Below are 26,791 nucleotides of genomic sequence, written 5' to 3' on the forward strand. Positions count from 1 at the left end.
GCGTGCTCCATTTATGTCTCCAAGTTAAAATGTAAGTACGCCAAGTGAGAATGTCTGTGTCTTGCACTTCTTTCACTCTCTTGCAGTGCCTCAGCACTCTATAAAATATTTGTGGATTCATTCAATCAGTCATAACACATCCACTGAATGCCAGTGTCTCATGCTGGGGAGCAGTTCTTGGTGGATTTGGGAAACTTAACGATTGGGACTAATTTAAGGGAAATGCCAGTTGAATTCTTGGCGAATAGGAACCACAAAATATTTTTACAGAAACACCAGTTTCTCATTGCTTGGATGCTCATTTCTCTAAGTGGAATGAGGCTAAGAGAGTTTGGCCCAGGGAAGGACCTTGAGCAGCTGTTTTACTGAATAAATAAGTGACTGCCAAATGCTAACAGCAGCTTGCATTTGCAGTATGTAAACTTTTCAGACTGGTTTCCCACCCATTAGCATAACTTTTCGAGTATGTTTCTTAAATGAGGGCATCTAAGCACTTGGAAAGAGAGAGTCTTAAGTGTTTCTTTGGCCTACATTATTATGTCTAACAAGTTTTCATAGAAGATGGTCATATAAAATTTAACCCACACTTTTTCTTACAAGTTCTGAACCAGTGAAATCTTTAAGACTTCCTACAGAACACTGAACTCCATGCAAGTGCTGAATAAAACACAGCATTAGACAAGGGTGTTACATGGCTTTCCACACTGGGCTCCAAACATGTTCCTGTGTTAACAAGAGACCTGTGTCGTTCACTCAGTCACTGACGATGACTCAGAAAATCTAACTGTTCTCACAAAATGTGGAATAGCTAACACAAAGGAGAATCATGTCATTCCAACAGTCTCCTTTTAAAGACTTGGGGGAGCGAATGCCTGGCTGGCTCAATTGAAAGAGCATGTGACTCTTGATCTCAGGGTTGGGAGTTCAAGCCCCATCTTGGGTATAGAGATTACTTAAAAATAAAATCTTGAAAGAAAAATTAGTGGTGGCAGTATCGATCCCTATCCCCCTCTTTAAAACATATAGCTTTGGTTTTGGATTTTTGGTGTCTCTTTTGAGGGAGGTTGCAGAAGGCAGTGGAAGGAGGAAAGGAAGTAACATTATCTCAGAAACCAGAAATGCCTAGATGGATTTTAATTTCACAGAAACCTAATTTTAAAAGCATTTTATAATTGGAATTAAAAGAAACTGAAGTGAAAATGGAATACTATATACTATACTATCTCAAATTAAATATAAATTAATAGCAGCAAGACGTAAATCCTGACAGGAAAATTATTCTAAGATATCTAAAGAGAAGGGACATAGCAAAAACAGTAGTATCTTATGAATGCCTAACATTCACTTGCATTATGGCTTTTCATCCATTTTAACAGTACTGTAGTTAAAAAATGCCAAGTCCTTTACATTAGTTCCCCTCAGTAATGTCCCAGAGATGAGACTTTGTGGGGGGGGTATTCCACAAACATGCAAAATATTAGCTCCCTCTTAAAGACCTCTGTCTACAATGTTAGCACAAAGTAGGACCAATTCTTCAGAGAGTGAGTCTCGTCTTACCAAATGGTGCCCAATCTCTGTGTCTAATACCCCAATCAACCGTGATTAGGACCGTTTATCTCTAAGTCTCTCATCAGGCTCTCCAACCACAAATAGAATATGTAAAGTTTTTGCTTCAAAGAGGGCCTCTATTTAGAAAACGTGTTTCCTTCTACACAGGAAGAGTAGATGACACATGTGGGCTGAACTGAATATTCTAAGCAAAGGTACCCACGCGATGTTTGCAATGCAGACCTGGGAAAAGTCTAAGAAGGAATTATTAGACACAAATACTAATTGTAACACCGTTCATGCTGAGAAAGTTTCTAATTTGAAAAAAGTTTTGTTTGTTGTTTTTAATTTGGAGACCCAGCAATTATCTGAAATGAAGGAAGAGCTAACTCCCAGAACATCTGAACTCAAAAGCATCTGGAGCACAAAAGATATCTGGCATTTCAAAGCCAAAAGCCACAGGTCCAGGCTCCAAACCAGTTTCTATAGAACTTATGATAGAGGAGACCCTGAAGGGAGACCGGATTCCCCAGGTGAATGATGATAACAGATGAAGAAAGTACACAGAAGCAATTCTATGAATCCAGTCACATCACTGTAAGTTAAAGCATCTCCAGCTCTCCCAGGCCTGCACTGTGCTTCCTCCCCTCAAGTTAAGTCTCAGGGACAGGAATGGCAGGCAATAGATGCTGTGCCAGAGGGATGCAAACCCACAAGGTACACACTGAAGCGAAAATGCCAGAGGGCCACACTCTCACTGAACACATTCTCCATAATGTCACCTGAATTGTGAGTTGTTAGCATGCCATAGTTTCTTGGGACATCAAATTTAAGTAAATATTTAGAGAAAAAAACTCTTTTTCTGGGATGCCCGTGTGACTCACTGGGTTGAGTGTCTGACTTTTGGCCATGGTCTTGGGGTCATGAAATTCGCCCCAGGTTGGGCTGGGCACTCAATGGGGAGTCTGCTTGAGATTGTCTCTCTCCCTCTCCCTCTGCCCTCCCTCCACTCATGCATGAATGCTTTCTTTCCTCCTCTCTTTAAAATAGATAAATCTTTTTAAAACATCCTTTTTCTGTTTAAACAGATATATTAATAAACTGCAGTATTAAAGAAAAACTGCCACATTTGCAAAACTTTTTACGATGACATCAATATACCAGTCAAGATGTTTAGTTTCAAACAGAAACAAAGTCTAACTAATTTAAGCAAATAATGAAATTATTAGAAGGCTCACACACTAACCCAAAGGGCTAGAGAACCAGCCATGGGGCTCTGAGGCAAAAACAGCTCAGAACTGATCCAACTTGCACACTTCTGCCAAAACTGAGCGGTCTGCATCTCTGATGTTGCTGACTCTAAGACCATTAGATAATTATTCTATTTGTTAAGGAAAAAAGTAAATAGTGCTGGTTATCAAACTCTATCACAACATTGATTTTAAGGAGCACCCCGATTTCAGCAACACTAAAATTGGGGGAATATGTGAATTGTAGGATTGATCAGAAGTGGTCAGTTCTACTGCGTGTAGTCCGCACAGCTCACGCTAGCGACAGGCGCCACCACCATGACCAGATCCCCTCTTGCCGCCCACTCCCAACCCAGGTTCTGCCCATGTCCTAGCTGAAAGGGAAGCTGGAAAAGCAAGTACTGGCATTTCAGTTTGTATTGTGGGAAAAAAAACAGATCTTGCTTTTTTCCCTCCTATGGGAAAATTTTCAAGCACAAAAACAGAGTTCAGATGCTGGGCAGCCAAGAAAGAATGACAAATATCCCCAATGGGGAGATTTCAAAGAAACTCCCTCTTATGGTAAAAGTTCAGTGTCCTCTGTGGTTAGAATTCAGAAACAGAAAAATGTTTGAGAAGCACCAGAAGAGGAGAACTCCTTAGGATGGGAGCCAAGGCCCTTAGAATCCAGCCCTACAAACCATTCCAGGCTAGTTTCCAACACCCCACCCTATGCACACCCTGAGTCCAGGGATGACTAAGGAGGTGGCAGCTTCTCAACCATTGCCATTATCACTCACATCTCTGCTTGTGGTGTGTTCCCTCAAATTAGAAAACACCCCCCCCCTGCAATTTCTCTGGATTTAAATAACTCCCACTTCACTACTTGAACCAAAACTCACCTCTTTGTGTGAACTCTTTCAGACGGCCCCTCTTGGTGACCCCTTAGCACATTATCCATCTCTTCACTGTGAGAGGAAGAGGGCTCATCAATACGTGAACAAAACAACTGCTGTATCGCTTGCTAAAGCAGGGGCGAGCTGCACATCAGCAGGCAGTCCCCTTGAGCAAAGCACAGAGCACTGATCTTGTAGCAGCTGGGAGACCCTCTGAGCTCGGGGGCTGGGAGATGCCCAGACACTGACCTCCAGCTGTAAATGCAGAGCAGGAGTGAGGGTGATGCTGGCTGGCTGACCTGCAGAAGCATGGCACTGGACTTGGGCTGATCCTGACCTTCTGGCTCTACAACCATGAGTGTTGGGCATGGGGGCTGCTGTCGCAGATGGGCTAGCTGATGGAAGCGTGAAGGGAATAGGTTGTGAGGTAACTGGCAACCAGAGTACAAGTGGTCTTCCCCTAAGAAGATGGGAGCTTTTCACTCTCACAACTGGGACAATATCAATATATGTTAATGGTATGATATGATGACCACACGAGGAGCCTTACTATGTACCAGGACTTACAGGAAGTATTTTATAAGGATTAGCATATCAATTCTTAGAGCAACTTTATAGATGGGTGCTATTACCCTTCATTTCACAGATGGGGAACATCAGAACCTCACTGAGATCCAGGTACAAAGGAAATGGCAGCTGAGCCCTGGCTCTAACCCAGCACATGGTAAGGACTCTGCTGAGTGTCGTCACTGTCTCCATCACCCCAGTGAGAGCACACTTACCTTAAGAACAGGTACCAGGTTTCCCCTCCCTGTCTGATTCAGGGCCTCTCATTCAGAGGCACCCTCAACGTCTGCTCTCAGAAAGAGGGAGTGCCTGAATCATCTAGTCGTTCAAAACCTGATCTGAAGGTCAATAAGCTTGGTATCTTGCCATCCAGCCATGGCCAAAGTCAACGATGAAACCAACACCCTACACAAAATGTCAATGACATTCGGCATCATGAGAAAGCAAGGCTTAAGAGAACACATTCCACCTGGTTTCTAACTACTTTGTAGCCAGTTCTCCATCCCTGATGCAGTGACCACGCCTAAAAGTTGGTCATCGATTTGCGTCATCCACCCCAAGGTGACAATGTTCCAGAAGCCTGAAACCCTAACAGAAATACCAGCTGCTGAAAAGCAGCAGCTGATTATTTTACCACTTGCTGCTCATGAGCACATACCCAAACAGGACTGCCCCAATCAGCACCCCTAAGAAAAGCACTCCCATTCCATCTAAAAAAAATTAAGTTATATGAAACCTACAAAACCACATCCAAACCACAGCTCTCAGCCAACAAAGCCCCTGACGTTAATGGCAAAGATATATCATGGAAAATATCTCTGTTTCCCTCCCATCACTCCTCAGTGAGTGCAGTAAGAAATCCCTCTGCAATTTATTCCTTTATTTAAATTTACGTATCTTTCTTCTTATCCCAACAAATGAGAGGAATGTTTGATCCTTTTTTCTCCTGAGCCCAGCCAGGTCTTACCTCCAAGGCCCTAGACACATTCACAATATGTGATAATCTATTTGGTACCCACATATCCATCCAAATCAACAGAAAGCATAAATCAATTTTTAATACAACTGTAAGAAGAAGTGATACTCAGGAATACCATTCAGTTAGTCATTCAATTTGTGTGGCCCTGAGTAATTTACTGAACTTCTCTGTGAAAAGGAATGAGTACCAAGACCTCATAGAGTGGTTGTGACAATTAAATGAATATTAGAGACAGCACTCAAGACAAAGCTGTGCACATGGTCACTGCACTTAATATGATATTGTATTCTTGGGGCATCTGGGTGGCACAATGGTTTAAGCATCTGCCTTTGGCTTGGGTCATGATCCCAGGGTCCTGGGATCGAGCCCTGCATGGCCCTCTCTGCTCAGAAGGGGAATCTGCTTTTCTCTCTCCCTCTGTCCTTGCTCATGCTCTCTCTCCTGCTCACTCTCTCTCAAATAAATAGATAAAATCTTTTAAAAAATGGTGTTGTATTCTTGGAAGCTGCTGAGGGTAGATCATATGCTTTCTCACCACACACACACACACACACACACACACACACAGTTAACTGTGAGGTTATGGATGGGTCGATTATCTTGATCTTGGCAATCATTCTATACCACATATATATGTATATCAAATCATCACATTGTACACTTTAAATGTATACAATTACATTTGTCAATTGATTCCTCACCAAAGTTAAAAAAAAAAATAAAATAAAGACAAGGCCGTGTATGGTAATTACCATGCAAGCTCTCTGCCCCGTCAGTCTTCTTAATGCCCCATATCCCCCCAAACTCTTGCCAGATCCTCCAGAGTATTGGGGAGCCACCCAATACAGAGTCTAACTTTAGGAAGCTCCTTGTACTAGTTCCTATGGCTATTGAAACAAATTACCATAATTTGGTAGCTTAAAACAACAGAAATGTATTCCCTCACAGTTGTAGAGGTCAGAAGTTCGAAACCAAGAGTCAGCCGGGCCACACTCTCTCTAAGGCTCCAGGGAAGACTCTTTCCCTGCCTTTTCAGGTCCAAGTGGCTCCTGGCAGTCATTGGTTGTGGTGGCCTGACTCTAATCTGTGCCCTCATCTTCATATGTCTGTCTTCCCTGAATGGCCCTCTGTGTCCATTCCTTTTCTCACAAGGACACCAATCATTGGCTTTAGGGCCCACCCAAAATCCAAATTTTTACCTCACTTACATCTGCAAAGACCATATTTCCAAATAAGGTCACATTCTGAGGTTCCAAGTGAACATGAATTTTGAAAAGGTTCTATTCAACCCAGTACACAATTCAACTTAACAAGAGGAGAAATACAGGCCCCTCAGGGACACACAGTCCAGCACCACTGATGAAACACCATGTTACTGAGCCTAGTTTGGAAAAATCAAGCAAAATTAATGGATGGTATTGTATAGGAAGGGATATTAGTGAAACTAACAGGTTGAGAAGCAAACAAAAAGGCCCAGTCAGTCAGTGTACATAAGGCAGGCCATCTCTGAAATAGAACATAAGTCCCAAAATCACTAAAGCTGAAAAGCTGACATTCGAGTCATCCATTTTGAAATAAGGAGAAGGAAGATAATACGTAGGTGTGTCAAAAACACACTTTTTAGTCTTATTGGCAATGGTTAAACCTCCTTGTAAAGATTACAACATTAAAAGGCTCTGAGATAAATCACATTTAGCAATTACCTCACAAATAAATAAGAGTAACCCAAAACAAACAAACTTAGCAACAAAATGTCTTGAGTTACAGCACTGCAATCAGATACTTGTAATAAATTCTAGATGTGTCATTTTGGAAATTTTTACCAAATAATAAAAATTTCAATGACAGAAAATAAAATAATGCTCAAATATGCTTTCAGCTACTGCATTTTCTGCTTTAAAACAATTTTTTAAAGTAGCATCTACAAAAATTTTCACTATTTTATGAACTAAAATTTTATCTTCTTTGCCCAGAGATAAGATCCCTGTCTCTTTTCCATTGTGTTCCATTGTGACCTCCCTGCTTCCCCCTCATCCGATGCCTACCTCAAGCCTGTCCCAATCTCTGCATAGAGTTGATTACTGCTTGGGGAACTGTCTGTCTGGACTCCTCACTTGCCACTAATCCAGGAAACCCCAAGGACACATTGGCTACAACAGAGATCACCAGATTCCTACCCTGTACATGGCCCAGGAACAGCTCTAAATCTAGATGTTGGTTCTTCCAGAGGTTTTGTCATGTTAGGAACCAATCACTGAGTTCCCACTCTGCTTTTTAGCATAAGGTGGAAGTGTGATTGTTAGAGATTTAATAAGGAGTTAAATAGTTTATTTTTTCTCTGTTTCCATCCTGACATTGCACATTAGGTAAAAGGCTACAACTGTCCAAGTCTTTATTAGTAACCAGTAAAACAGTAAACAATATTTTAAAAGGAACCCTAAATCATTCATATTTGCCTGTGTTTTATTTAGAGCTAAACTAATTCAGTCTTCTGGTGAATCCTTTTGTCCTTCAGGGAGAGCAATATCCAGGTCTTCAGAAGACCAGGCTTTCTGGTTCCTAAACCAAGTGTCAGTTTCAGTTTCTGGCAATGCTGAGGGAGAAACTGACAGAGGGAAGAAGTGGGAGAGAATCCCTCCTGTGGATCCATATCATTTTCCTCTCTTGGTTTTTAAGTCTAATAGGTCACACGTTTAGTACAGTCAGTGTTTACTGGGTTAAAACTCACAAAAAAGTTGGGGTGCCTGGCTGGCTCTGTTGGTTGAATGTCTGACTCCTGATTTGGACATAGGTCATGATCTCAGTCATGAGATGGAGCCCATTGTCGGGCTCTGCACAGGGCGTGGAGTCTGCTTGGGATTCTCTCTGTCCCCCTCCCTCTGTTCCTACACACAGTCCCCTTCTCTCTCTCTCTCCCCGCCCCTACCCACTTGTGCACTCTCTCTCTTAAAAACAAACAAACAAACAAAAACACTAAACTCCAACCACACCCCTACCACACTGAGTTATTGTTTAAAAGAGCTTAAAACTTCAACAGTATTCCTTTGGTTACAGAATGTTACAGCTGAAAAGCCTAAAAATCTAACATTGGGATGTTCTTTTCTATTGGGGATGTCCCTGCCACATGGCAATATTACCAAGCTAAGCAATCGAAATATTTTATTTCATAGTGTTAATGAACAAAAGAAGCGAAGCTGAACATCTTTGTTTTGGGGGGTTGGGGGAATCCCCTAACTGTGGCTACAACTGACTAGAACAGTAAAAGTGGCTACAACAGTAAAAGTTGCAGAGGGCTCAACTATAAAAAAAGATTCATAACAAAACCAAGCTGGACATTGTTGAGTGGGAAGGCTAAGTTCCATCATGACTAAAAGACCACCAGTGACCTGGGTCTGGAGGCAACTACATAATAAAGTAATGCTCAAAATAGTAAAGCCATCCTGTGTATGACACTGGGCTCAGTCTAGAGCAGCAGTTTTCAAAGTGGGCATCCCCTGCCTGGCCACTTATCTCCGGTAGCAATACTGCTCAAATATGACACTCTTGTAGTCTGTGTCTTCTATTAGTAAATTGTTTTTGATCATTTTAACACAGAAGCTGGCTAATCAAAGTCAGCCCTTCCATTGACTTGATAACAGCCACTGTTCATGGCAAGTAGGGTCCAGTGGGAAAAATGGTCTGCAGACGTTAAGGGCAGATTTTCAAACTTTTTTGCCCTTCTATCCAATTTTTAAGAGTTTATCATCCCTAGAGAGTGGGCTGCTTTTTCCAGGGTGATTTCATGCTGTTCAGATGTTAAAGATATAAAATAATTACTACAGTTTGACTCCTAGACCTACAGAAGCTGCTGACTTCCCTTCCTATGCCTTCTTTTCCTACTCTAAAAGGGTTGAAGTTAAAAAAAAATCCCAATGGCTCAGGCTACAAGCACAACTGGTTACTTTTACCTTTGAAGGAGAAGGTAAGTGAGGTAAGATGTTCATGCCATTCATTTCTGATACAGTTGCCAAATTTAGTAAATAAAACCACATCACATGCAGTTAAATTTGAATGCCAAACAAACAATAAGTAATTTTGCAGCATGAGTATGTCCTACTTTTTTTTTTGCTTGCACAAAACTCCCTTTCCTATTCAAAACAGTATCTACATGGGACATACTTACACTACAAAATTATTCCTTTTTTGTCTGAAATTCAAATTTAGCCAGGCATCCCATATTTTATCTGGCAGCTACATCTCTTGCAAAATATGGAGCCTAAAACTGCAGGCTTGAGGTTGATATGTTATGTCTCAGTCCCAAAGTGATATTTAACCATGTTTGATAAAGTTTGGATTGGCAATTCTTAGTTACCCAAAATGTCAGTTCATTATGTTTCTGCTATCCAGACTTCCCAGCTTTGCTTCCAAGCTCCAAAATAGGCTGCGTAAGCCCCTGCTAAGCTGTGTTCTTTGCCTAAAGAACACCCTGCTCTTGGATAAATATCACCAAGTACATGAAGATGTGAATTTGCATATCTGTGTGTATGCAGAAACTCAGTTCCCACATCTGACAATATCCAAATTGTCAAATCTATTTTCTATAGGAAGTATTATTTTTGGATGAGATTTCGAAGTGCCTCTTAAGGAGTACCTAGGTGGTTCAGTCGGTTTAGCATCTGCCTTATGACTCGGGTCATAATCCCAGGGTCCTGGCATAGAGTCCCGCATCCCTCTCCCTCTACCTGCCACTCCCCCTGCTTGTGCGCTCGCTCTCTCTCTCTCTCTCTCTGTTAAATAAATAAATAAATAAATAAATAAAATCTTTAAAAATAATAATAAAAAATTAAAGTGCTTCTTAATCAAGGCACCACAGGTTTAGCTGGCATAACCCAAAGTCACTGCAATCTTCTGGCAAGAGTACAACCATAATTATTCCTATATAAAATAATAAAACTAGTAAACTCTGAAGTTTCATTTGGCAATAGAGGGAAATAACAGTAACTAAATCTTCTTTTTTCCTGACCATAATGAAGCAGGTATTTAACTGAAGGGATACTTGTAGAAAATTCCAATATCTGCTCAAAACAATAACAGTATGTCCTTTGGTGATACTTCATTAGCTTAATTAATGCTCTTCTTCTTCTAGTCCTTGACATTAATAACAATGCTTGAGTACTATAAAGGACGAGAAGAGAAAAAGACCAGTTAACTTCTTGCTTGAGGTTATATGCTAGTTTGAACAGACGATGTGGAAGTCATTAGTGCTACTGGCTAGTAATTCATTAGGGTATATTGGCAGCATTGTATTTCCTAGTCCCTGGCATTATGCAACTATAGTTATGGGAGAAGCACATGACCAGCTCGGGCCAATTACTAAAGAATGTAAATACTGTATGCTGCTGTGTGTATGCAGAAACCCTCCAAAGCTCTCTTTTCTCTCTGACTTTGAAACCAACAACGTTCAAGACTGACACTGCTAAGTTAGTCTTTAATTGATTGCCATGATCAGACACTTTCTAGGGGCCAATGAAGATATGTAACATGCAAGAAATGCAGTTTTGCTTTAACTACCATGTATTTTTCTTCAAACTGCTAAGGTTTTGAGTTATTTCTTATTGCAGCATAACATAGCCTGGCCTAACTCAGAGGGAATGCAATTTTTGAGGTTTCAGCACATATCCGGCCCAATGAGTCTTTTAAAACAATTTTTAGCCCCCTGAACCTTGTTGAATGTTTAAGGTTATATCATCATCACTTTTAATTCTAAACAAACTCTAAGGTAGGGACAAAATATCATCTCTTCTTTACAGATGGAAAACAGACACTTAAAGAGTTGGTAACTAAATGCTTAAAGTCATAGACAAAGTAAGTGGCTGAGAAGGAATTTGAACCCATAACCATGTGGACCTAAAACCGTGCTTTTCACTACCTCACTATACTACCATTCAAGTAATTAACCCAGAGGGACAAGATTTGGAACCCCATAAAGAGGAAGCAGGTGCCAAAAGGGACAAAGATGTCCCATGGATGTCATTCTTCTTTCCATTCATTGGTAGGTCTCGACTATGGACTGAATTTATAAGGCTATATAATGTTAGAAACCATCTTTGGAACAACATCATGATAATTGGAAGTTCTTTAATTTAGAATTTATTTATCTATGCAAAAGATGCAGGCATAACAAGACAATTTTAAGAGCCATTCTGTGTGGAATTCATTTGCATATCTGTTAAATATTCCAGGCAGCATATAAGTAGAGATCAGTTCTTTCCATTCTCAGTTGCTACACTCAGAAGAACCAATACCATCAATAGCTTCTTCATTTTTTTAAGGGGAATTCTTCTGTAGCTTCTATTATAGGTGGAATATTAATTAGATAATGGGGACTCGAGTACTACAATACCAAACTTTCAATTTTCCCATTGCTTGTAAACTTGTCTCAAATCAGTTATGTTGTTTTGAACACAAACTCCATCTGGGTGACATTTCTTTTTAACTTTTGAGATTTAATGCCGAGGCAAATAAATCACCTCGCTTAATTCTGAGATTCCTTCATGACAGTAGATCAGCAGAATACATTTGTATATTTCAAAAAAAAAAGTAAAAGTTATTTTACAGATATTCCAGTTTCCCTTCTAAAAATATCTTTTTCCATAAGCTTAGTCATTTAACAATAGATTGGTTATTAATTCAAAGAGTCATATCAGAATCTGATGCACCGTGAGAAACCAGGAACCCAGACATCAACTTAGATAGCCTCACTTTGAAAGACACAGAATTTCGCAGATGTCCGTCCTCCCTGAATCTCAATCATTTTACTATTGGAGAAGTGAAGAGAGACTTGGAAAATAAACCTGGAGGAACACCTTTCTTTCTGACCAGTAAAAAATATTCCAAAAAGTCCATAGCAGGAATTGAAGTACAACTCCGCACTACAGCTGCAAAAGCATACAAGAGAAATAATGCAACACAAACTCATGTGTCAAAACAATTATCTAAGGCCAATTGCCAGAAGCACAATGACTTCGTCCTTTTGACACACTCCAAAGAACAAGCCCTCCAAGGCATATTCAAAACTTAAATGTCTTCCTATCATGAAAAGCAAGTGAAATTCTGTTTGAAGCTCTTTTTTAGCTTTCTAGTGCTCTCAATTTCAAAGTCAATCAGCTGTACTAGTTTTCTTGCTTTATAGTTTGTACTTGCTTAGTGGTTCAATAACACATTTAGAAAAATATACATAAAGCAGATCCATGATTAGAAATAGAATCTTAGTTTCTTTGGGGGGAGAAGGGGGATGACCCAGAATTAACTATTGTCCTTTAATGTTGAGTCTAACACAGAAAGAATTAGACCTAGACTCTCCAAAAATAGAAATATAGTAAATACTTCACTGTTAGGTTATTTTGCCTGAAAAGTGTTTAGGGGGTTTTCATTTAGGCAGAAAAATTAAAATGCAAATTTCACAATCAGACCTGGATTCCTTTCCAGCCTCTTAACACATCTACTGGAGCCAAATGGAGGAAACCTAATGCTGATGTACACCAGACGGAACAGCTGGTCTCCCCAAGGAAGTGGATTAGCAGCATGATTCAGTACACAGCTCACTGCAGAAAAGCTCTCTATATAGCCTCCCAGTTTTTGTCTTCTGCTAAAATAGCCAACAGAGGGAAGGACAGAAGGTTGGTGCATTGCCTGATGCCAGCTGGTAGGAAATGAAGATGGGAAGACTTAATCTACCAATGCTAAAGCTAAATGCCCTCTGGATAGTTATGAGGTCCTATACAGGTACTTGGTTCTGTTAGTCAAATCCAATGATCCCCAAATCAGGTTGTTAGGGATTAATACTATAGTAATATAGAATTCTTTTTAACTTTTCACAAAATATTACACTACATATAATCTACTGTCTTTTTAAAAACTGGAAATGTTGGGGTGCCTGGGTGGCTCTGTCTGTCTTCAGGTCAGGGCATGATCCCAGGGTCCTGGGATTGAGCCCTGCAGCTGACTCCCTGCTCAGCGGGAAGCCTGCTTCTCCCTCTCCTACTCCTCCTGCTTGTGTTCCCACTCTCACTGTGTCTCTCTCTGTCAAATAAATAAATAAAATCTTTAAAAAATAAAAATAAATAAAAACTGGAAATGTTAATCAGTTGGGGAATGTCAATAAATGTAGATTTTTTGTCAAATATGGGTTTATACATTTTTATTGAATAATCAGGGAAGTGTGAATACAAGAAATTAATGTGAAACAAATAGTCTAGAAAAAGGTAGATATTATATGAAGAACAGAAAAGGCTGATCAAGACTGGTGGTTATACATAATAAATAGAAAGTATGCATGGAGGGAGTCTCACAGTAAATCAGCCCCAAAGTTTTCCAAGATGACAAATTACCCAGATATTCTAGACAGGAGAGATGAAAGCTCCAGAGATCACTGTTAGTCACAATGAGATATAATAAGACACACCTACAATTTTATTGAGATATAAATGACAATAACATTATATTAGATTCAAGTGTTATCTAAGTTATATAACATTATATAACAACAAAATAATTCAGTATTTTATATATATATAGTGAAATGACCACCACAATGCCACGTTAACGTCTATCACCATACATAGTTATAATTTTTCTTCTTGTGATAAAAACTTTTAAGATCTACTCTCTTAGCAATATTCATAGTAACCATGCTGTATACTATATCCCTAGGACTTATTTATTTTCTATCTGTAAGTCTAAATTTTTTAACCATCTTCATCCATTTCATCTACCTTCCATATTTTATGTAATATATCACAAAATATTATAACAAATATAATCTATTGCCTTCAATAAGTTCTCCTCCCTAGAAAGAGTAATAATCTACTTTGATGAAGAATTTCTGCTTTAACACAAATACACAAGTCCTATTTTATCTTCAAATTAATCATATCAAACCATCAATAAAACCTGACCTTTCAGGAGACAAGTCATTGAATGGTTCTTTTCCAAGCCATTTTTTTGTTTTGTTTTTATATCCCACCATCTAAGGAAGGCAGGGCTAAATAAGCAGCAAAGAAAATTGCAATTGATCTTGGTTCAAAATAGTCTCATTATTTTTAATATCTTAACTTCTTTGAGGACATTCTTGCATTGTCTTCTCGATTCTTGGGCTTTCATTGGATCAGCAAATACACGTAAGTGACTTGCCCTTCTTCTTTTAAATCACTCATATATAATGAGTATAAAATTAAACTTCAGATTCTGCTACTTTCACCCAGGGCTCCTCAGAGAAATGGCAAGATCAGGAGGAAAGCTGCTCAGAGTTAGATTTAAATCTGATCCTACAAAAACAAAATCTCTGAATCTGACTTTGGGATTGATGGGAAAGGAATCAAAGATCAAAGCTTTCAACAGCTACCATCTGGCCCCTTCTCCCTTATCCATATCTCCATTTCCAACCAGATTAGGATCAGATTGGGGATCCACTCTGGGGTGCTGAATACAAACTTTTTGATAAGAGAACCCAGAACAGCAATAGCTAAACATTTATTGTTCTGTTCAGCTGTGAAACAGGTTATTTTTAAGTCATAATGGTTGTGCCCACAGGGTCTTCACAGGTGTTTTTAGGGAATGATGATCAGAGCAAACCAGTCAGAACTGTGTCTTGATGGTGACAAGTGTTGGGTAGGATTTGAAGTATAAGCCTCAGTACCCCCCAAATAAGTCCAGCTTCACAAACAGAACCACTGTCTCAACCTCAGTGCATGGTAAATCTGCTTAATGTTATATTTATCCTGTGATTGAAACTCTTATGAAATAGCTCTATCAACTTCTGTATTTGTTCAAGTCTTTATGGGATTTTGCCTGATGATATTAACCAACAACACTATAGTATTATCAGGGATAATTATAGTTATCATTTAAAATGCAGACTTGTTCACATTTGAATCGAGCATCATCCAAGCTAGTGTTTTTCAATCAGAAGTGTGTATCAGACTTTCCTATGGAGTTTAATAAAAATGCAGATGTCTAGGACATACACTAGACTTAGCAAATATTTTACTTTACATTCTTGGCATATTCTTTCAAGATTATTATCTCTCTCGGTTTTTCCCTCTGTAAAAATTACATTTATCTATTTTTGTACAATCAGAAGTAAACTCCCTGACTTCTTTAAAAATAGATTTACTCATTATCCTTTGAAACATTCTGTCTAATTTGGGGGCAATAATTTTATTATCTTGTTTTGCATGTCACATCTATTCATTATTCTTATTATGAGCTCTCATCAGACTTTTCACATTTGAAAATGATCTGTAAATTAATCACAACCAGTTTCAGTTTCTATCATCTATACATGTTTATTTTCCTTAGATGCTTGCCTGCAGGTTCTACTACCAGCTTCAAGCCAGAGTTTTCAACTAAAAATACTTTCAACAGTTCCAGATGCTTCAAACAGTTGACATTTTCAAGGACAGACTCTTGGGTACAGGAATCTGATGCTCCAATAGGCTGAGTCAAGATTTATAAAACTTTCATCAGGACAGCTTTATGCTCCTGCTAACCCAAGATCAACAGGAACAAAAAATAATTGCATAAGACTAAATGCACTGATAAGGGAAATTTTACTATAGTTTTTTGTTTAGAATATTGTTATTTTAATGTTCTGTTTACTGGATCTATGAGACAGTCCTTTCTCTACTTCATCTCACAATTTAGTAGATTCTTGTATTAACTATATTTTATTGTTTTCTGTATTTTTGATGCCCTGGCCTCTGGAGCCCCACTCACTGGGAAGTACATTCTAGGGCTAGCCAATTCTTAGAACATAAATGACTTGCCCAGGAGTGAACTTTTCACATGTAAACTAACCAATGCAGAGTCCATACTTGGAACCAACTCTTCTATCTGGCTCATACACTCCAGAAGGCAATATTCCTCTGCCTTAATCATCTGAACCAGGTACCGGAGAGTCCCTATACCTCAGAATCTACTGAAATGAATCAAACTCGTCAATCCTAAGACTGCATTACCCTGCCTCACCTTGCCTTTCCCATAGAAACCACATAAAGGCTTCTGCCTTGCTTTCCACCTGTCCCTTCCACTTTCTGACTAACCCTGGTGCTCCTTGGTCTTGCACAGCACAGCATGCTCCCTTTCCTCCTGAGACCGAGGAGTGGGAATCTTTTCAAAGAGCGGTCATCCTCTCATCAGTTGGCCTCACCATTTATGAATAGTAATAATAATAAAACTGTATTTTAAAACCGTCCATTTAGGTAAAATGAGATGAAACATTTAAAAGTGATGTCTGAGTCTCACTTACCCCAGAGTTCAGAAACTCACCCTGCATCCTGACCTTTTGTTGCAATGGGGTTAGTTCCTATATTCAATAATAATCTGTTTTCCTTTTTACCAGAATAAAATTGAAAAATCTGTTATACAACCAAAATCTTGCCTGGAATGCCATCCTGAGAAGGATTTTCATTGAATCATGTAGAACAGACCACCTTTAAGGAACAAAGGCTTTACTTACATAGCCAATGCCTACAGGGGCCTCCTAGGATAACTGACCTGCTAACTGGTTTACAGGGTCCAAGCTTACAGGTGGTAAAGATGGTCACTTGCTGGCAAGCTAGAAACCTAATGTTATTTTGTGGATCTCAAGAAGAGAGTAATATATCCAAATACATAGGTACTGCAGTTGAAACATAGTGGAGAGAGCTTCTTGAACTTAGCTCCAGACCTTGGGATTGCAAATAATAGAGGCGTTGAAAGTCCAATCTGAGATTCCCCCATGAAAACTCCCAGAGAAAAGTTAATATTGTAATTAGTCAATAGCAAATGACTTTACATTTTGCAAAGCATGCTTAACAAGGCCTATATAGTAAATTGATACTCTTGCTATGCCTATGTAGGCCAAACCTAATGTGACTAGCCTTATTTTGTGATTAAGAATAATCTTTCCTTGAGATTCTTATGATCACAAGAGGTAAGAGAAGAATGTAAAGAAAAACTATAAATAAAATCTTTAAAATTTAGTGGGTGTCCAGGCTAACTCATCCATCTGGATAATCTTTGCTTTTGTTTTTCTATGACTGGGCTATTTTTACAAGGCTGTAGACACAAAAGTGAACTTGTAGATACTGATGGCAAAGCAAATAATTCCTCATGTCCAAGAGAAAGTAACTGATTATCACGTCATGGATATTGTAAGTTTTGCCAATTTTGTGTCCATTTATTTTATTTCTGCATTCCTCATCAGACTACAAATATGTGATACTTTACATTCTCTTTTGAACTGGTTGTACTATCTTACTGATTCCTTTGTTAATTAATAATTTAAATAAAATCTTTGATACACCTTTATTTCATATCTATAGGAGAGTCATGATTATATTCTGTTAAATGTAACTTTTAACAACTGAATAAGATCACACTTACATTTCACACCAAAAAAAGATGATACAGTCATCTGTACACCTCTCTTAACCAGTTTTGAATTACTCAACACATAATACTGAGTGACTACCACATGCTACAGGTCTAAAGAAAGACAAGAAGGACTGAATCACTGACCTTAAGAAACTTGCTCCTATGGAGCTAAGGTTTACCCAAACTTTGTCTAGCTTCAGCGGTCAATATCACAAAACTTCAAGGCAGAAAAAAAAAAATTACACTTAGAAAATTCTCCCCCAAATAATCTTTTCTAAATAGGTAATTACTGGTTAGCAGCACAATATAATCAGCAAAGGAAAAAAAAAAAAAAACTCCAAAGCGAAATCATGGGTTTTATATAAAAATTAAGGTGTAATTAGTATAAGGGATTAGGTAAATCACTAGACTTATAGTTGGAAGATCTGCGTACCTTTTCTTAGAAACACTGTGCTTTTATGGAAAAGACCTTCCACTCAAGTTCTTCCAAATCTATTTAAAGAGCTTATATAATCCCTCTAATCCTTAATTTTTACATTTGAAAAAAAATATAATACCCATTCCATGGGATTGTGGTAAAGCATGGTACATGCCTGGAACATAGTAAATACCTGAATACATGTTAGCTGATTTTATTAATAATATTATTTATAGAGTATTTATAGATTCAGTTCTTGTCAATACTCAACTAATGTTAATTCTCTCTCCCCAAAGAAAATAGGAAGAATGAACTGTTTCATATTTCTCCCATATATGGAAGATCTAAGATATTATTATCAAAGCTCTTTGGAGGGGATCTCATTGTGTGGATAGAGATGTTAGGAAGGAACTAAACATTTTACCTGCAGGCCAGGATTCCAATGCTGTACTATAAGCAAAGATAATACAAGCATATCTCTCCCCAGAAATCTCCTGTGTTTGTGAGCAATGGATTGGAATTACATGCCCCATTAGCATCTTATTAGAAGTGGCAACTGTGTAATTTCTGAGAGCCAGGCTATAGGATGACAAGAAAGAAAACACTCTGGGAGACATGGCAGGTCACCCAATCCTCAAAGTATCACAGGAGACCCTTAGCAGAAGATTCAAGATCAGCGCATCCCTAAGACCCATCAGACTATGGGGGTAGCCCTTTGGGTAACTGTATCCTCCTCAACACCACACTCCTAATCAGATTAAGCATGGGGTGCATTCAGTAATAGGCAGTGTCTCAAGTTCATCGTAACTCAAACAGTATTTCGCATTCACTTCTGTCTGAAACTCAACTCAGTTAAAGATAATTACCACCCAGCTTTATGAATGCAAAGGGCACTTTCATTTTATTGCAAAATTAACTGACTAAATAAGAGTTCCTAATACCGAGGCAGAAATGAGCTAAAAATCACAAGACAAATAAGAAAATGACAAGGTCAAATAAGGTGTTCAGCCAAAGGTGTTCTAACAGGAAGATTAACCTGGTGAGCATTTGTTATATAGGACTGGACTTAAAGTTATACAATTAATCTGTTACATGTAGAACCTCCCACATTATTTTTAAGGTTTAAATGTTAACAAAAAAGCAAAGTTAATATTAATGAAGCACCCATGTCCCCAAAACTGTATTACAAGTATAATCTCATTAACCTCCTAGTAAGGTAAAAGTGGATTATATTCATTTAATCCTTTTTTTTTAAAGCATCATAAATTATTTAAGGAGTTTTCTAAGATTTAAAAACATCACATCTTGGCTACATCCCTCTACAACTTGAGAAAGATTTTAAAAAATTAGAAAATGTAAATGTACTACCCAAATCAAATGGGGGAAAAAATTGTTTCATCCATTCAATTAAATACTTACTGACCTCAAAGAATCTGATACTACACACATACAAACAGGCACATGCGCACTTGAATAAATTTACCCAAGTCTACTAAAGGGCAGCTAAGGTGAGTGGCTCTGGATAAACTTGGGATTTTTGATGTGCTAAAAAGAAATCTCCAAGTTTGGGGCAAGAGCTGCATGACCTGGTTAAGCGGAAGAATGATGGAGCTCCTTCTCCACTCTCTGCTGCAAGAATGCAGCAGCGCCTCTGAACCACTGTGGAAGCCCAGGGTGTAAGGTATCCGTTTGAAGGGGAGCTAGATTACCAGCCTGCTGAGAACCCTGCGCTGGGAGTGCCATCCCTGCGTCCCAGGCCGGCGGTATGCGCACGGACCCGGTCAAGCTCGCTAACCACCTCCTGCAAAAGAACGCGCTCACACTGTCTGCCAGAGCGGTGCCCTCGTGGGAGAAGCACCCACTTGGCAAAGGCCTGGGGAGGTAGAGCCCACTACCTGACTTTCTCCGTGGCTCCTCCCGCTCTCCGCCTTGAGCAGCGTCTTGGGCTTCCGGGACTTGAAGTTGCCCATGCTGGGTCGCAGCACGCCGTCCACCTGCACGGGCTGCTCTACATGCTGTGGCGGCGACGGTGGCGCGGGCTCCTCTAGGAGCGCCCTGGCGTCGGGGTAGTTTTCTTTATTGTCTTCATCTCTAAAACAGGAAAGACCCAATTTAGAAAGCACCCAAAAAAGTAATACACTGCTGCGGGAAAGCGGGGCTGGAACACTCACTGCTGCTCTATTTATATGGTATCTAGCAAAATGTTTAGGGTAGACTTAGTTTCACAGGAATAAGAACCTAAGAAATGTGAATTTCACTGTTTGGATCATTCCACCTTACCTTCTCCTCTTTACAAGTGGATACATACTTTTTTTTTTTTTTTTTTGGCAGTTGTCGCTTTGCGCATGATATCATATTTGTTCTTAATTTTTCACTTCAAGATGCTTGGATGTATGTATTTTTTCTGACAAAAATGTGGGATTCGGGTTAGAGATTGTCAGCCCAGTTTTACAGATTAAGACCCTAGAACTCAAGGGCACTTGGGTGGCTCAGGTCATGATCTCAGGGTCAGGAGATCAAGCTCCAGGACAGCTACAAGCAGAGTGTGGAGCCTGCTTAGGATTCTCTCTCTTCACCACCCTTCTCTCGAAAAAAGACAAGGAAAAAAAAAAAAGGAAAAAGAAAAAAACTCTAAAACTCAGAGAATAAATGAAGTTCCTGGGAAGAGCTAATTCACCCAGAGACCTGGAGTGCTAGCTAGGTCTTCAGTCTCTCCTGCATATAGGGACTTGATTTAAGGCATGATACTTCCTCCTTGCTGGCATATTTAGAATCATCTCTCTACAATTTTCAAAAGCCTCTAGAAGTTTAGCAGGGTCTATTTTGATAGGAAACATGCTACTTGGATAAAATATAAAACAAGGGCCATGTTTTACCCAACAAAACCATCTGAACAACACCTTCTGTGCGCACTCAAAGATCCTTGTCCAGGTTCCATCAGTGTGGAATTGCTGAGGTGATGAAACGGGCCGGTGTCACCTTCACACAGTTAGTGGTGTCACACACACAGCCACTTTTAACTTTCACTAACCAAGCAAATCTATACAATATAACCTACTGTTTCAATTTCTTCAAAGTAGTAACATAACACTTTTATTCGAAGCCATTAGTCCCTCTTAAATCTAGATGCACTTCTTTTCTAACTTTGCTAAGAACCCAGGGATATAACCAAATGGGGTGTCCTCTTTATACAATTAATATTATCATTCTTAATCCACTGGCAATCATTTGGTACTAGATCACATAATTCTCTAGGGTGACCACTTCCCCTCAGCGGTGTTTTTCCCTCCCATTCTCTAATCCGAGCATCCGTAAAAGATTTTGGTAAGGTCAGATAGGAAACAATTCCTTGTAGCTCAAGGACACACAAAGCCAAGAGACAAGACCAACAAAGAAAGGATTTCTATGCCCACTGTTCAAGATGCTTTTTCGCAAATAAATCAGAGATTAAATTCACTAAACTGATATCAGGAAGATGAACTCCAGTTAGCCTCTGGGAAAAAGATCAAAGCAAATATCAAGGATAGGAATTCTGGAGCATGACCCAGGGTGCAACTGGGCAAAGTGTGGAAATAAAACTACATGAAACAGTTAATTTTAAGCCCCCGGACAAACTTCATAATGCCGGGTAAAGGAGAACCTAACAAGTGAAATAATTATTCAAGTGAAATATTAATAACTGAAAAAAAATTAAACAGAAAGTCAGTGCCAATGACACTGGTTAATATTTTCCCTTAAGAGTGATTATAATTTATTTACTTACTTACTTATTTACTTATTTTTAGAGAGAGAAAGAGAGAGGTCGGGGAAGGAGTAGAGGGGGAGAGAGAGGAAGGAGGAAAGAATCCCAAGTGTACTCCGCACTGAACCAGATGCCTGATGAGGGGCTTGATCTCACTACCCTGAGATCGTCACCCTGTGATCACGACCTGAGCTGAAACTAAGAGTCAAATGCTCAACCGAGTCACCCAGGTGCTCCAAGATCAATTACAATTTTAAAAATTCTAAGTCACTAATGGATTTGGAAACCAATATCAAACCATAAGTTGGAACTGTACTAGTTCATGTGAAATGCATTTCTCTCATTGGAAACAATGTTCATCCCCATACTCTATGCTCCTGGGTGAGAAACAAAAGGGAGAACATCTGCCTTTACAGGAAACCTAAATATTCCTTCAAGGAGGATTCTAGAACATTAAGATCAGAAAGAAAAACTCATTTTTCAAATCTAAAATGGTTCTTTTGATAGACTCATCCCTTAAACAATACCTGGACTTCATTTTTATATATTTTCAAGGTGCCCGAATTCACCTCCTTGACTTGAAAAGCAAAGAAGGTTAGTGTGGGGAAGCAAAGAACATCTTTCTCTCATTATACAAATACCTAAACACAAACAGTCATCTTTAGAAATACACTTCTAACCTGTTACTGGTTTCTCAGAATCTCCAAAGCAGGAAAGTACAAGTTATATAATTTATGCCTCTACTTAGTGGAATCAATCATAACTGGGAATGAGTCTGAAAGATCCTCCTCTATATTAGTTGCATAGCCTGGGCCACAGCACATCACCTCTCGGACCCTCAGCCATGAGATGGCTCTCTCTCTACCTGGCAGAGATCATACATGCCCTGTGAAATACCTACCATACAAAGCTGGCTCAGGCCACAGCTCAATAAATGGGAGCGATTATTACTTTAATGGGGTTTTAGTCAAGTGGTTATTTGCAAAGAAAAGACTGAAGGTTCTTTTTAGTCTCCCCAATACCTCCAGGATAAATTCCAGACTCCTTAGTGAGGTACACCAACCCTTTGAAATCAGGTCTTTGTTTATCTCTGGAGCTTTACTTCTTATCACTCTTGGCCTCGCTCCCAAATGTTCTCAAGCTTCCTGCCATCCTGAACTTCCTGCTCTTCCTACAACTCTATTTTCTCTACCTTCTGTTGGCTTTCCAGCAAGCCGTTCCTTCTGCTTGGTAGCATCATCTTTTTCTTAGCCTCATATCCTCCTACCCAACCCCCCCCCCACCCACACACACATACAAAGTCATGCGTTACCGTAATTTTCTTCAGGAATCCATCCCAGAAACCTCTCTGGGCTATTTGGTCCTTCTAAATGAATCCTCTGTCTACCTCTAGTAAACGAGCACTTAACGTACTACAGCATCATCGTCTACATGGACTGGTTTCTGGCACACAAAATAGGCCTTCGACAATTGTTTGTTATCCAACAAATGGACCCAATAGTCAGAGAGACCGGAGCCCAAATTCTGCCGCATAGTAGCTATGTTAGTTTGGATGAGCTATAATCCTTCTGAGCCTCAGTTTCCCCACCTCCAGGAGGAGGAGGGAAACATCGACGTCCTTTCAGTTGTTTAAATTAAATAATAAAATGTATGTGAAAATGCTCTGAACAAAGCAAATGTAGAAGAAATGGTTAACTATGAAGGTTTTGCCATATCATGAACCCCTTGATGACCAAGACCATACTCCAAACACTCAGTGACGTGTTTGGTAAATAAATCTGTAACCTCTTCCATAGGGTCTATGATGGGAACACTGAGATGGGATAATCAATCTTGAATTCAGCAGACATTTACTGTGCATTCCCCACATAAAAGGCACTGTCTCGGGTACTAAGGGGACTACCCCAAAATGGACATGACAAAACTTAAGAACTGATATTTTATTATAAGAACTTATACACAAGAACAGCTGATTCTTAGATTCAAAGAAAAGGCTAACTACTCCAGACACACATGGTTTCTGTCCTTCATAATTAAGAACCAAGCAATAGCGGGTCATACCTGATATAGGAGCAATCAGTCTGGTCTTCATGTAGGGAGGCTGTGTCTTCGTCACACCTGGAGAGAAGGAACAAAACCACATCAGTTCCAACTGTCTGCAGCAGCAGAAGCAGCAAGAATCTAGAGTTAGATTAGCACGGTAAACTAAAAAATAGAACAACCCTCACCACTCTCTCTCAAACTATCTCTCAAACTAGCTCCAATTCCCAGCATGTCTACACGGTAATGATACCAATGTGGTCACGTTATGTCATCTTAAAAGCTCAGAACCAGAAGGAATACTCTTGTTTCATCCACTGCTCAGCATCACCTAAACTAACAAGATCTTGGCAAGGACCCAGCTGTTCGAAGCACTTGAGGGGACATCTAACACCAAGATTGGTGAGTTCTTCCTGGCTCAAAAAGAGACTCTATTGCATGCCTGCTGAAATACCCCCTGCTTCAGACTAGCTTCTTCCATTGACCTCCAGACTTTTTCAATCCCATTCCTTATCACAAAACTTCTGGAATAACCCAGTGAAAAATTCATGGCTCTTCTATACTGAAAAATCTGCGGTGTTCCACACTGCCTGGAGGCCTCTAAAGTAGGACCATTCTCTCACTCGAGTGTAGAGCCTTTGTTCTTGTTCTCAGCCATTCCCACCCTCCTCCAGCCTGGAATGCTTTTTCCACCTTCAACTCCTACTCATCTTTCATTGCCCAAGTGAAGTATCATAAGCTCCATGATATTTCCCAGCCAAGTTCACCCACAGGCCACATACCTACTTTAAAACTTAATACATAAATGTTTACTCTATATTCTGAGATTTTGGTAACCAACTGTATCTTGCCTCACACGGCTATGTAATTCCTCTGTACCTCTGACATCTCTTCAATTAGTTGTTAATTCCATGAAAAGAAATGCCTTTTTTTCTAGACACACTGTCCCAGTGCCCACAGTGCTACCCCCAAAGTAGCATTCAATAAATAATTGAACAGAATCATTAAGTCTGACCCTCAGCAAGACTGGAAATACTTTAACAAGCATTCCCTGAACGTGTACTACCCTTCAGGTACTCGTTAACTATTAGACCTGTGTGTTTCAAACTCTTTGGGACTCAGAACTGACCAGTTCATTTTCTATTTCCAATCTGCTACGGTAGTTTGGTAAAAATGTTGCAGGAATGCCAAATTCCCTTAGAAGTTATTAAATGTTTACTCCCTATTTCTGTACTTTCCTGGTCTCAGGTAAGTTACAAACAATTTGGGGGCCAGTACTTCCAGTAGTACTACTTCTAAAGGACACAAAGTTGAAAAAGAACTGGACCCTGCTCAGATAGAGTGACAATGTAATGAGTGGACAAAAATAAGTAAGTATCTACATATATAAATATAACCGAATATAATAATAATATCCATACTACATGAAATCATTTAAAATTTTTAAATATTCCTTACTTGCAACATTACATAATTTATCTATAGAACAAACTGATATAAGCTCCAGTCCTCTTCCCTTACTATCCCTTTTAAATTATGTACTTTAAGGAATTAAACAAAAGCCATGTAGATCCTAACTCTCTCTGCCTGCTGAAATATCTTGTTCCTCCTGCCAGTTAAAAAAAAACAAACAAAAAAAATCAGTCAACTTAACACAGTACTCTTTTTAACGAAATAATTAAATTTTCTTGCTTTCTCATGTTTTTGACTGACAATAAACCATTCTGTCTATTTCATGAAAATAACAATTGAATTCATAAGTATTGCCTTGTTCTCCTCTGTTAGACTCATTCACTTTAATAGATCATCTAGACATTGTTGTGTGAATGAAAATGTTTCCCAATAAAAGTAACCTCGCTAAGTAGAAAAATCAGCGAAGAAGAGAAACCTAGGATTTTTGCTTCCAAAGATCTAGGGTTCAATCAGAGGTTCAACCCTAGAGCTCAACAATACCTATTGTTTGGGAATTTGGCAAGAACTTTTTTTTCTCCCCTTCACTTGATTTATTAACCTTTCTTTTCAAAGTACAATTAGGTAAAAATGGAAACTCGGCATCAGAACATACAAAATTGCACATGCTTTCTTAAGGATGAGGCCAGACCCTAATTAATTGATCATATTTTCAGGCCTATTAAATGACTTCAGTTCCTCCTCAAGGAAACACAATTCCTAGGTCACAAATACAGCAATGATATAGATCTGTCTACAGGCTTATATGGGCACGTATACCCACTCCTTTAGTTCAGCTGGGTTGTACATTTGCTCTAATGACCAGTAAGTTTTATCGAAGTAACATGTCCTTTGTGACTCTTCTACCGATTCCTTAAACAGGAATGTTGGCCCAGTTGTAAAGCTGGATTCCTCAGTGACAATCCATATCCAGACATCCCCATTCCGGCAAGAAAACCAGCTCAGACCAAGTGCCCAACTGGTGGGATGCACATGGCATCCTCTTCCTGCATTGTAACCCCAGTACAGGAATTTAAAGACCAATGAGTGTGGGCCCCACAGGTACCTCAGCCTCACTAGATCAGGTAGTCCCTGGGGGTGAGGCTCAGGAGTTCCTCCTCAAGGAAACACAATTCCTAGGTCACAAATACAGCAATGATATAGATCTGTCTACAGGCTTATATGGGCACGTATACCCACTCCTTTAGTTCAGCTGGGTTGTACATTTGCTCTAATGACCAGTAAGTTTTATCGAAGTAACATGTCCTTTGTGACTCTTCTACCGATTCCTTAAACAGGAATGTTGGCCCAGTTGTAAAGCTGGATTCCTCAGTGACAATCCATATCCAGACATCCCCATTCCGGCAAGAAAACCAGCTCAGACCAAGTGCCCAACTGGTGGGATGCACATGGCATCCTCTTCCTGCATTGTAACCCCAGTACAGGAATTTAAAGACCAATGAGTGTGGGCCCCACAGGTACCTCAGCCTCACTAGATCAGGTAGTCCCTGGGGGTGAGGCTCAGGA

The 26,791-nt window shown here is 39.5% G+C and overlaps 1 protein-coding gene across 6 annotated transcripts in view; it reads right to left on the minus strand.

The window, feature by feature from the left end:
• Positions 1–26,791, minus strand: part of LOC111144942 (family with sequence similarity 13 member C) — a 157,611-nt gene that overhangs the window by 114,709 nt on the left and 16,111 nt on the right. For 4 of the 6 annotated variants that reach the window (XM_022499555.1, XM_022499560.1, XM_022499558.1 and 1 more), the window contains 2 exons: positions 23,837–23,893; positions 19,929–20,124 (listed from right to left, as the gene is read on the minus strand). In XM_022499555.1, coding sequence (XP_022355263.1) covers positions 19,929–20,124; positions 23,837–23,893 — 253 coding nt within the window. Of the gene's footprint in view, positions 1–19,928; positions 20,125–23,836; positions 23,894–26,791 lie in introns of those variants that run through there. The other 2 variants (XM_022499559.1, XM_022499557.1) reach the window with 1 other exon arrangement.

This window comes from Enhydra lutris, unplaced genomic scaffold (assembly GCF_002288905.1).
Source record: "Enhydra lutris kenyoni isolate GAN:26980312 unplaced genomic scaffold, ASM228890v2 scaffoldscaffold12, whole genome shotgun sequence".
Lineage (NCBI taxonomy): Eukaryota > Metazoa > Chordata > Mammalia > Carnivora > Mustelidae > Enhydra > Enhydra lutris.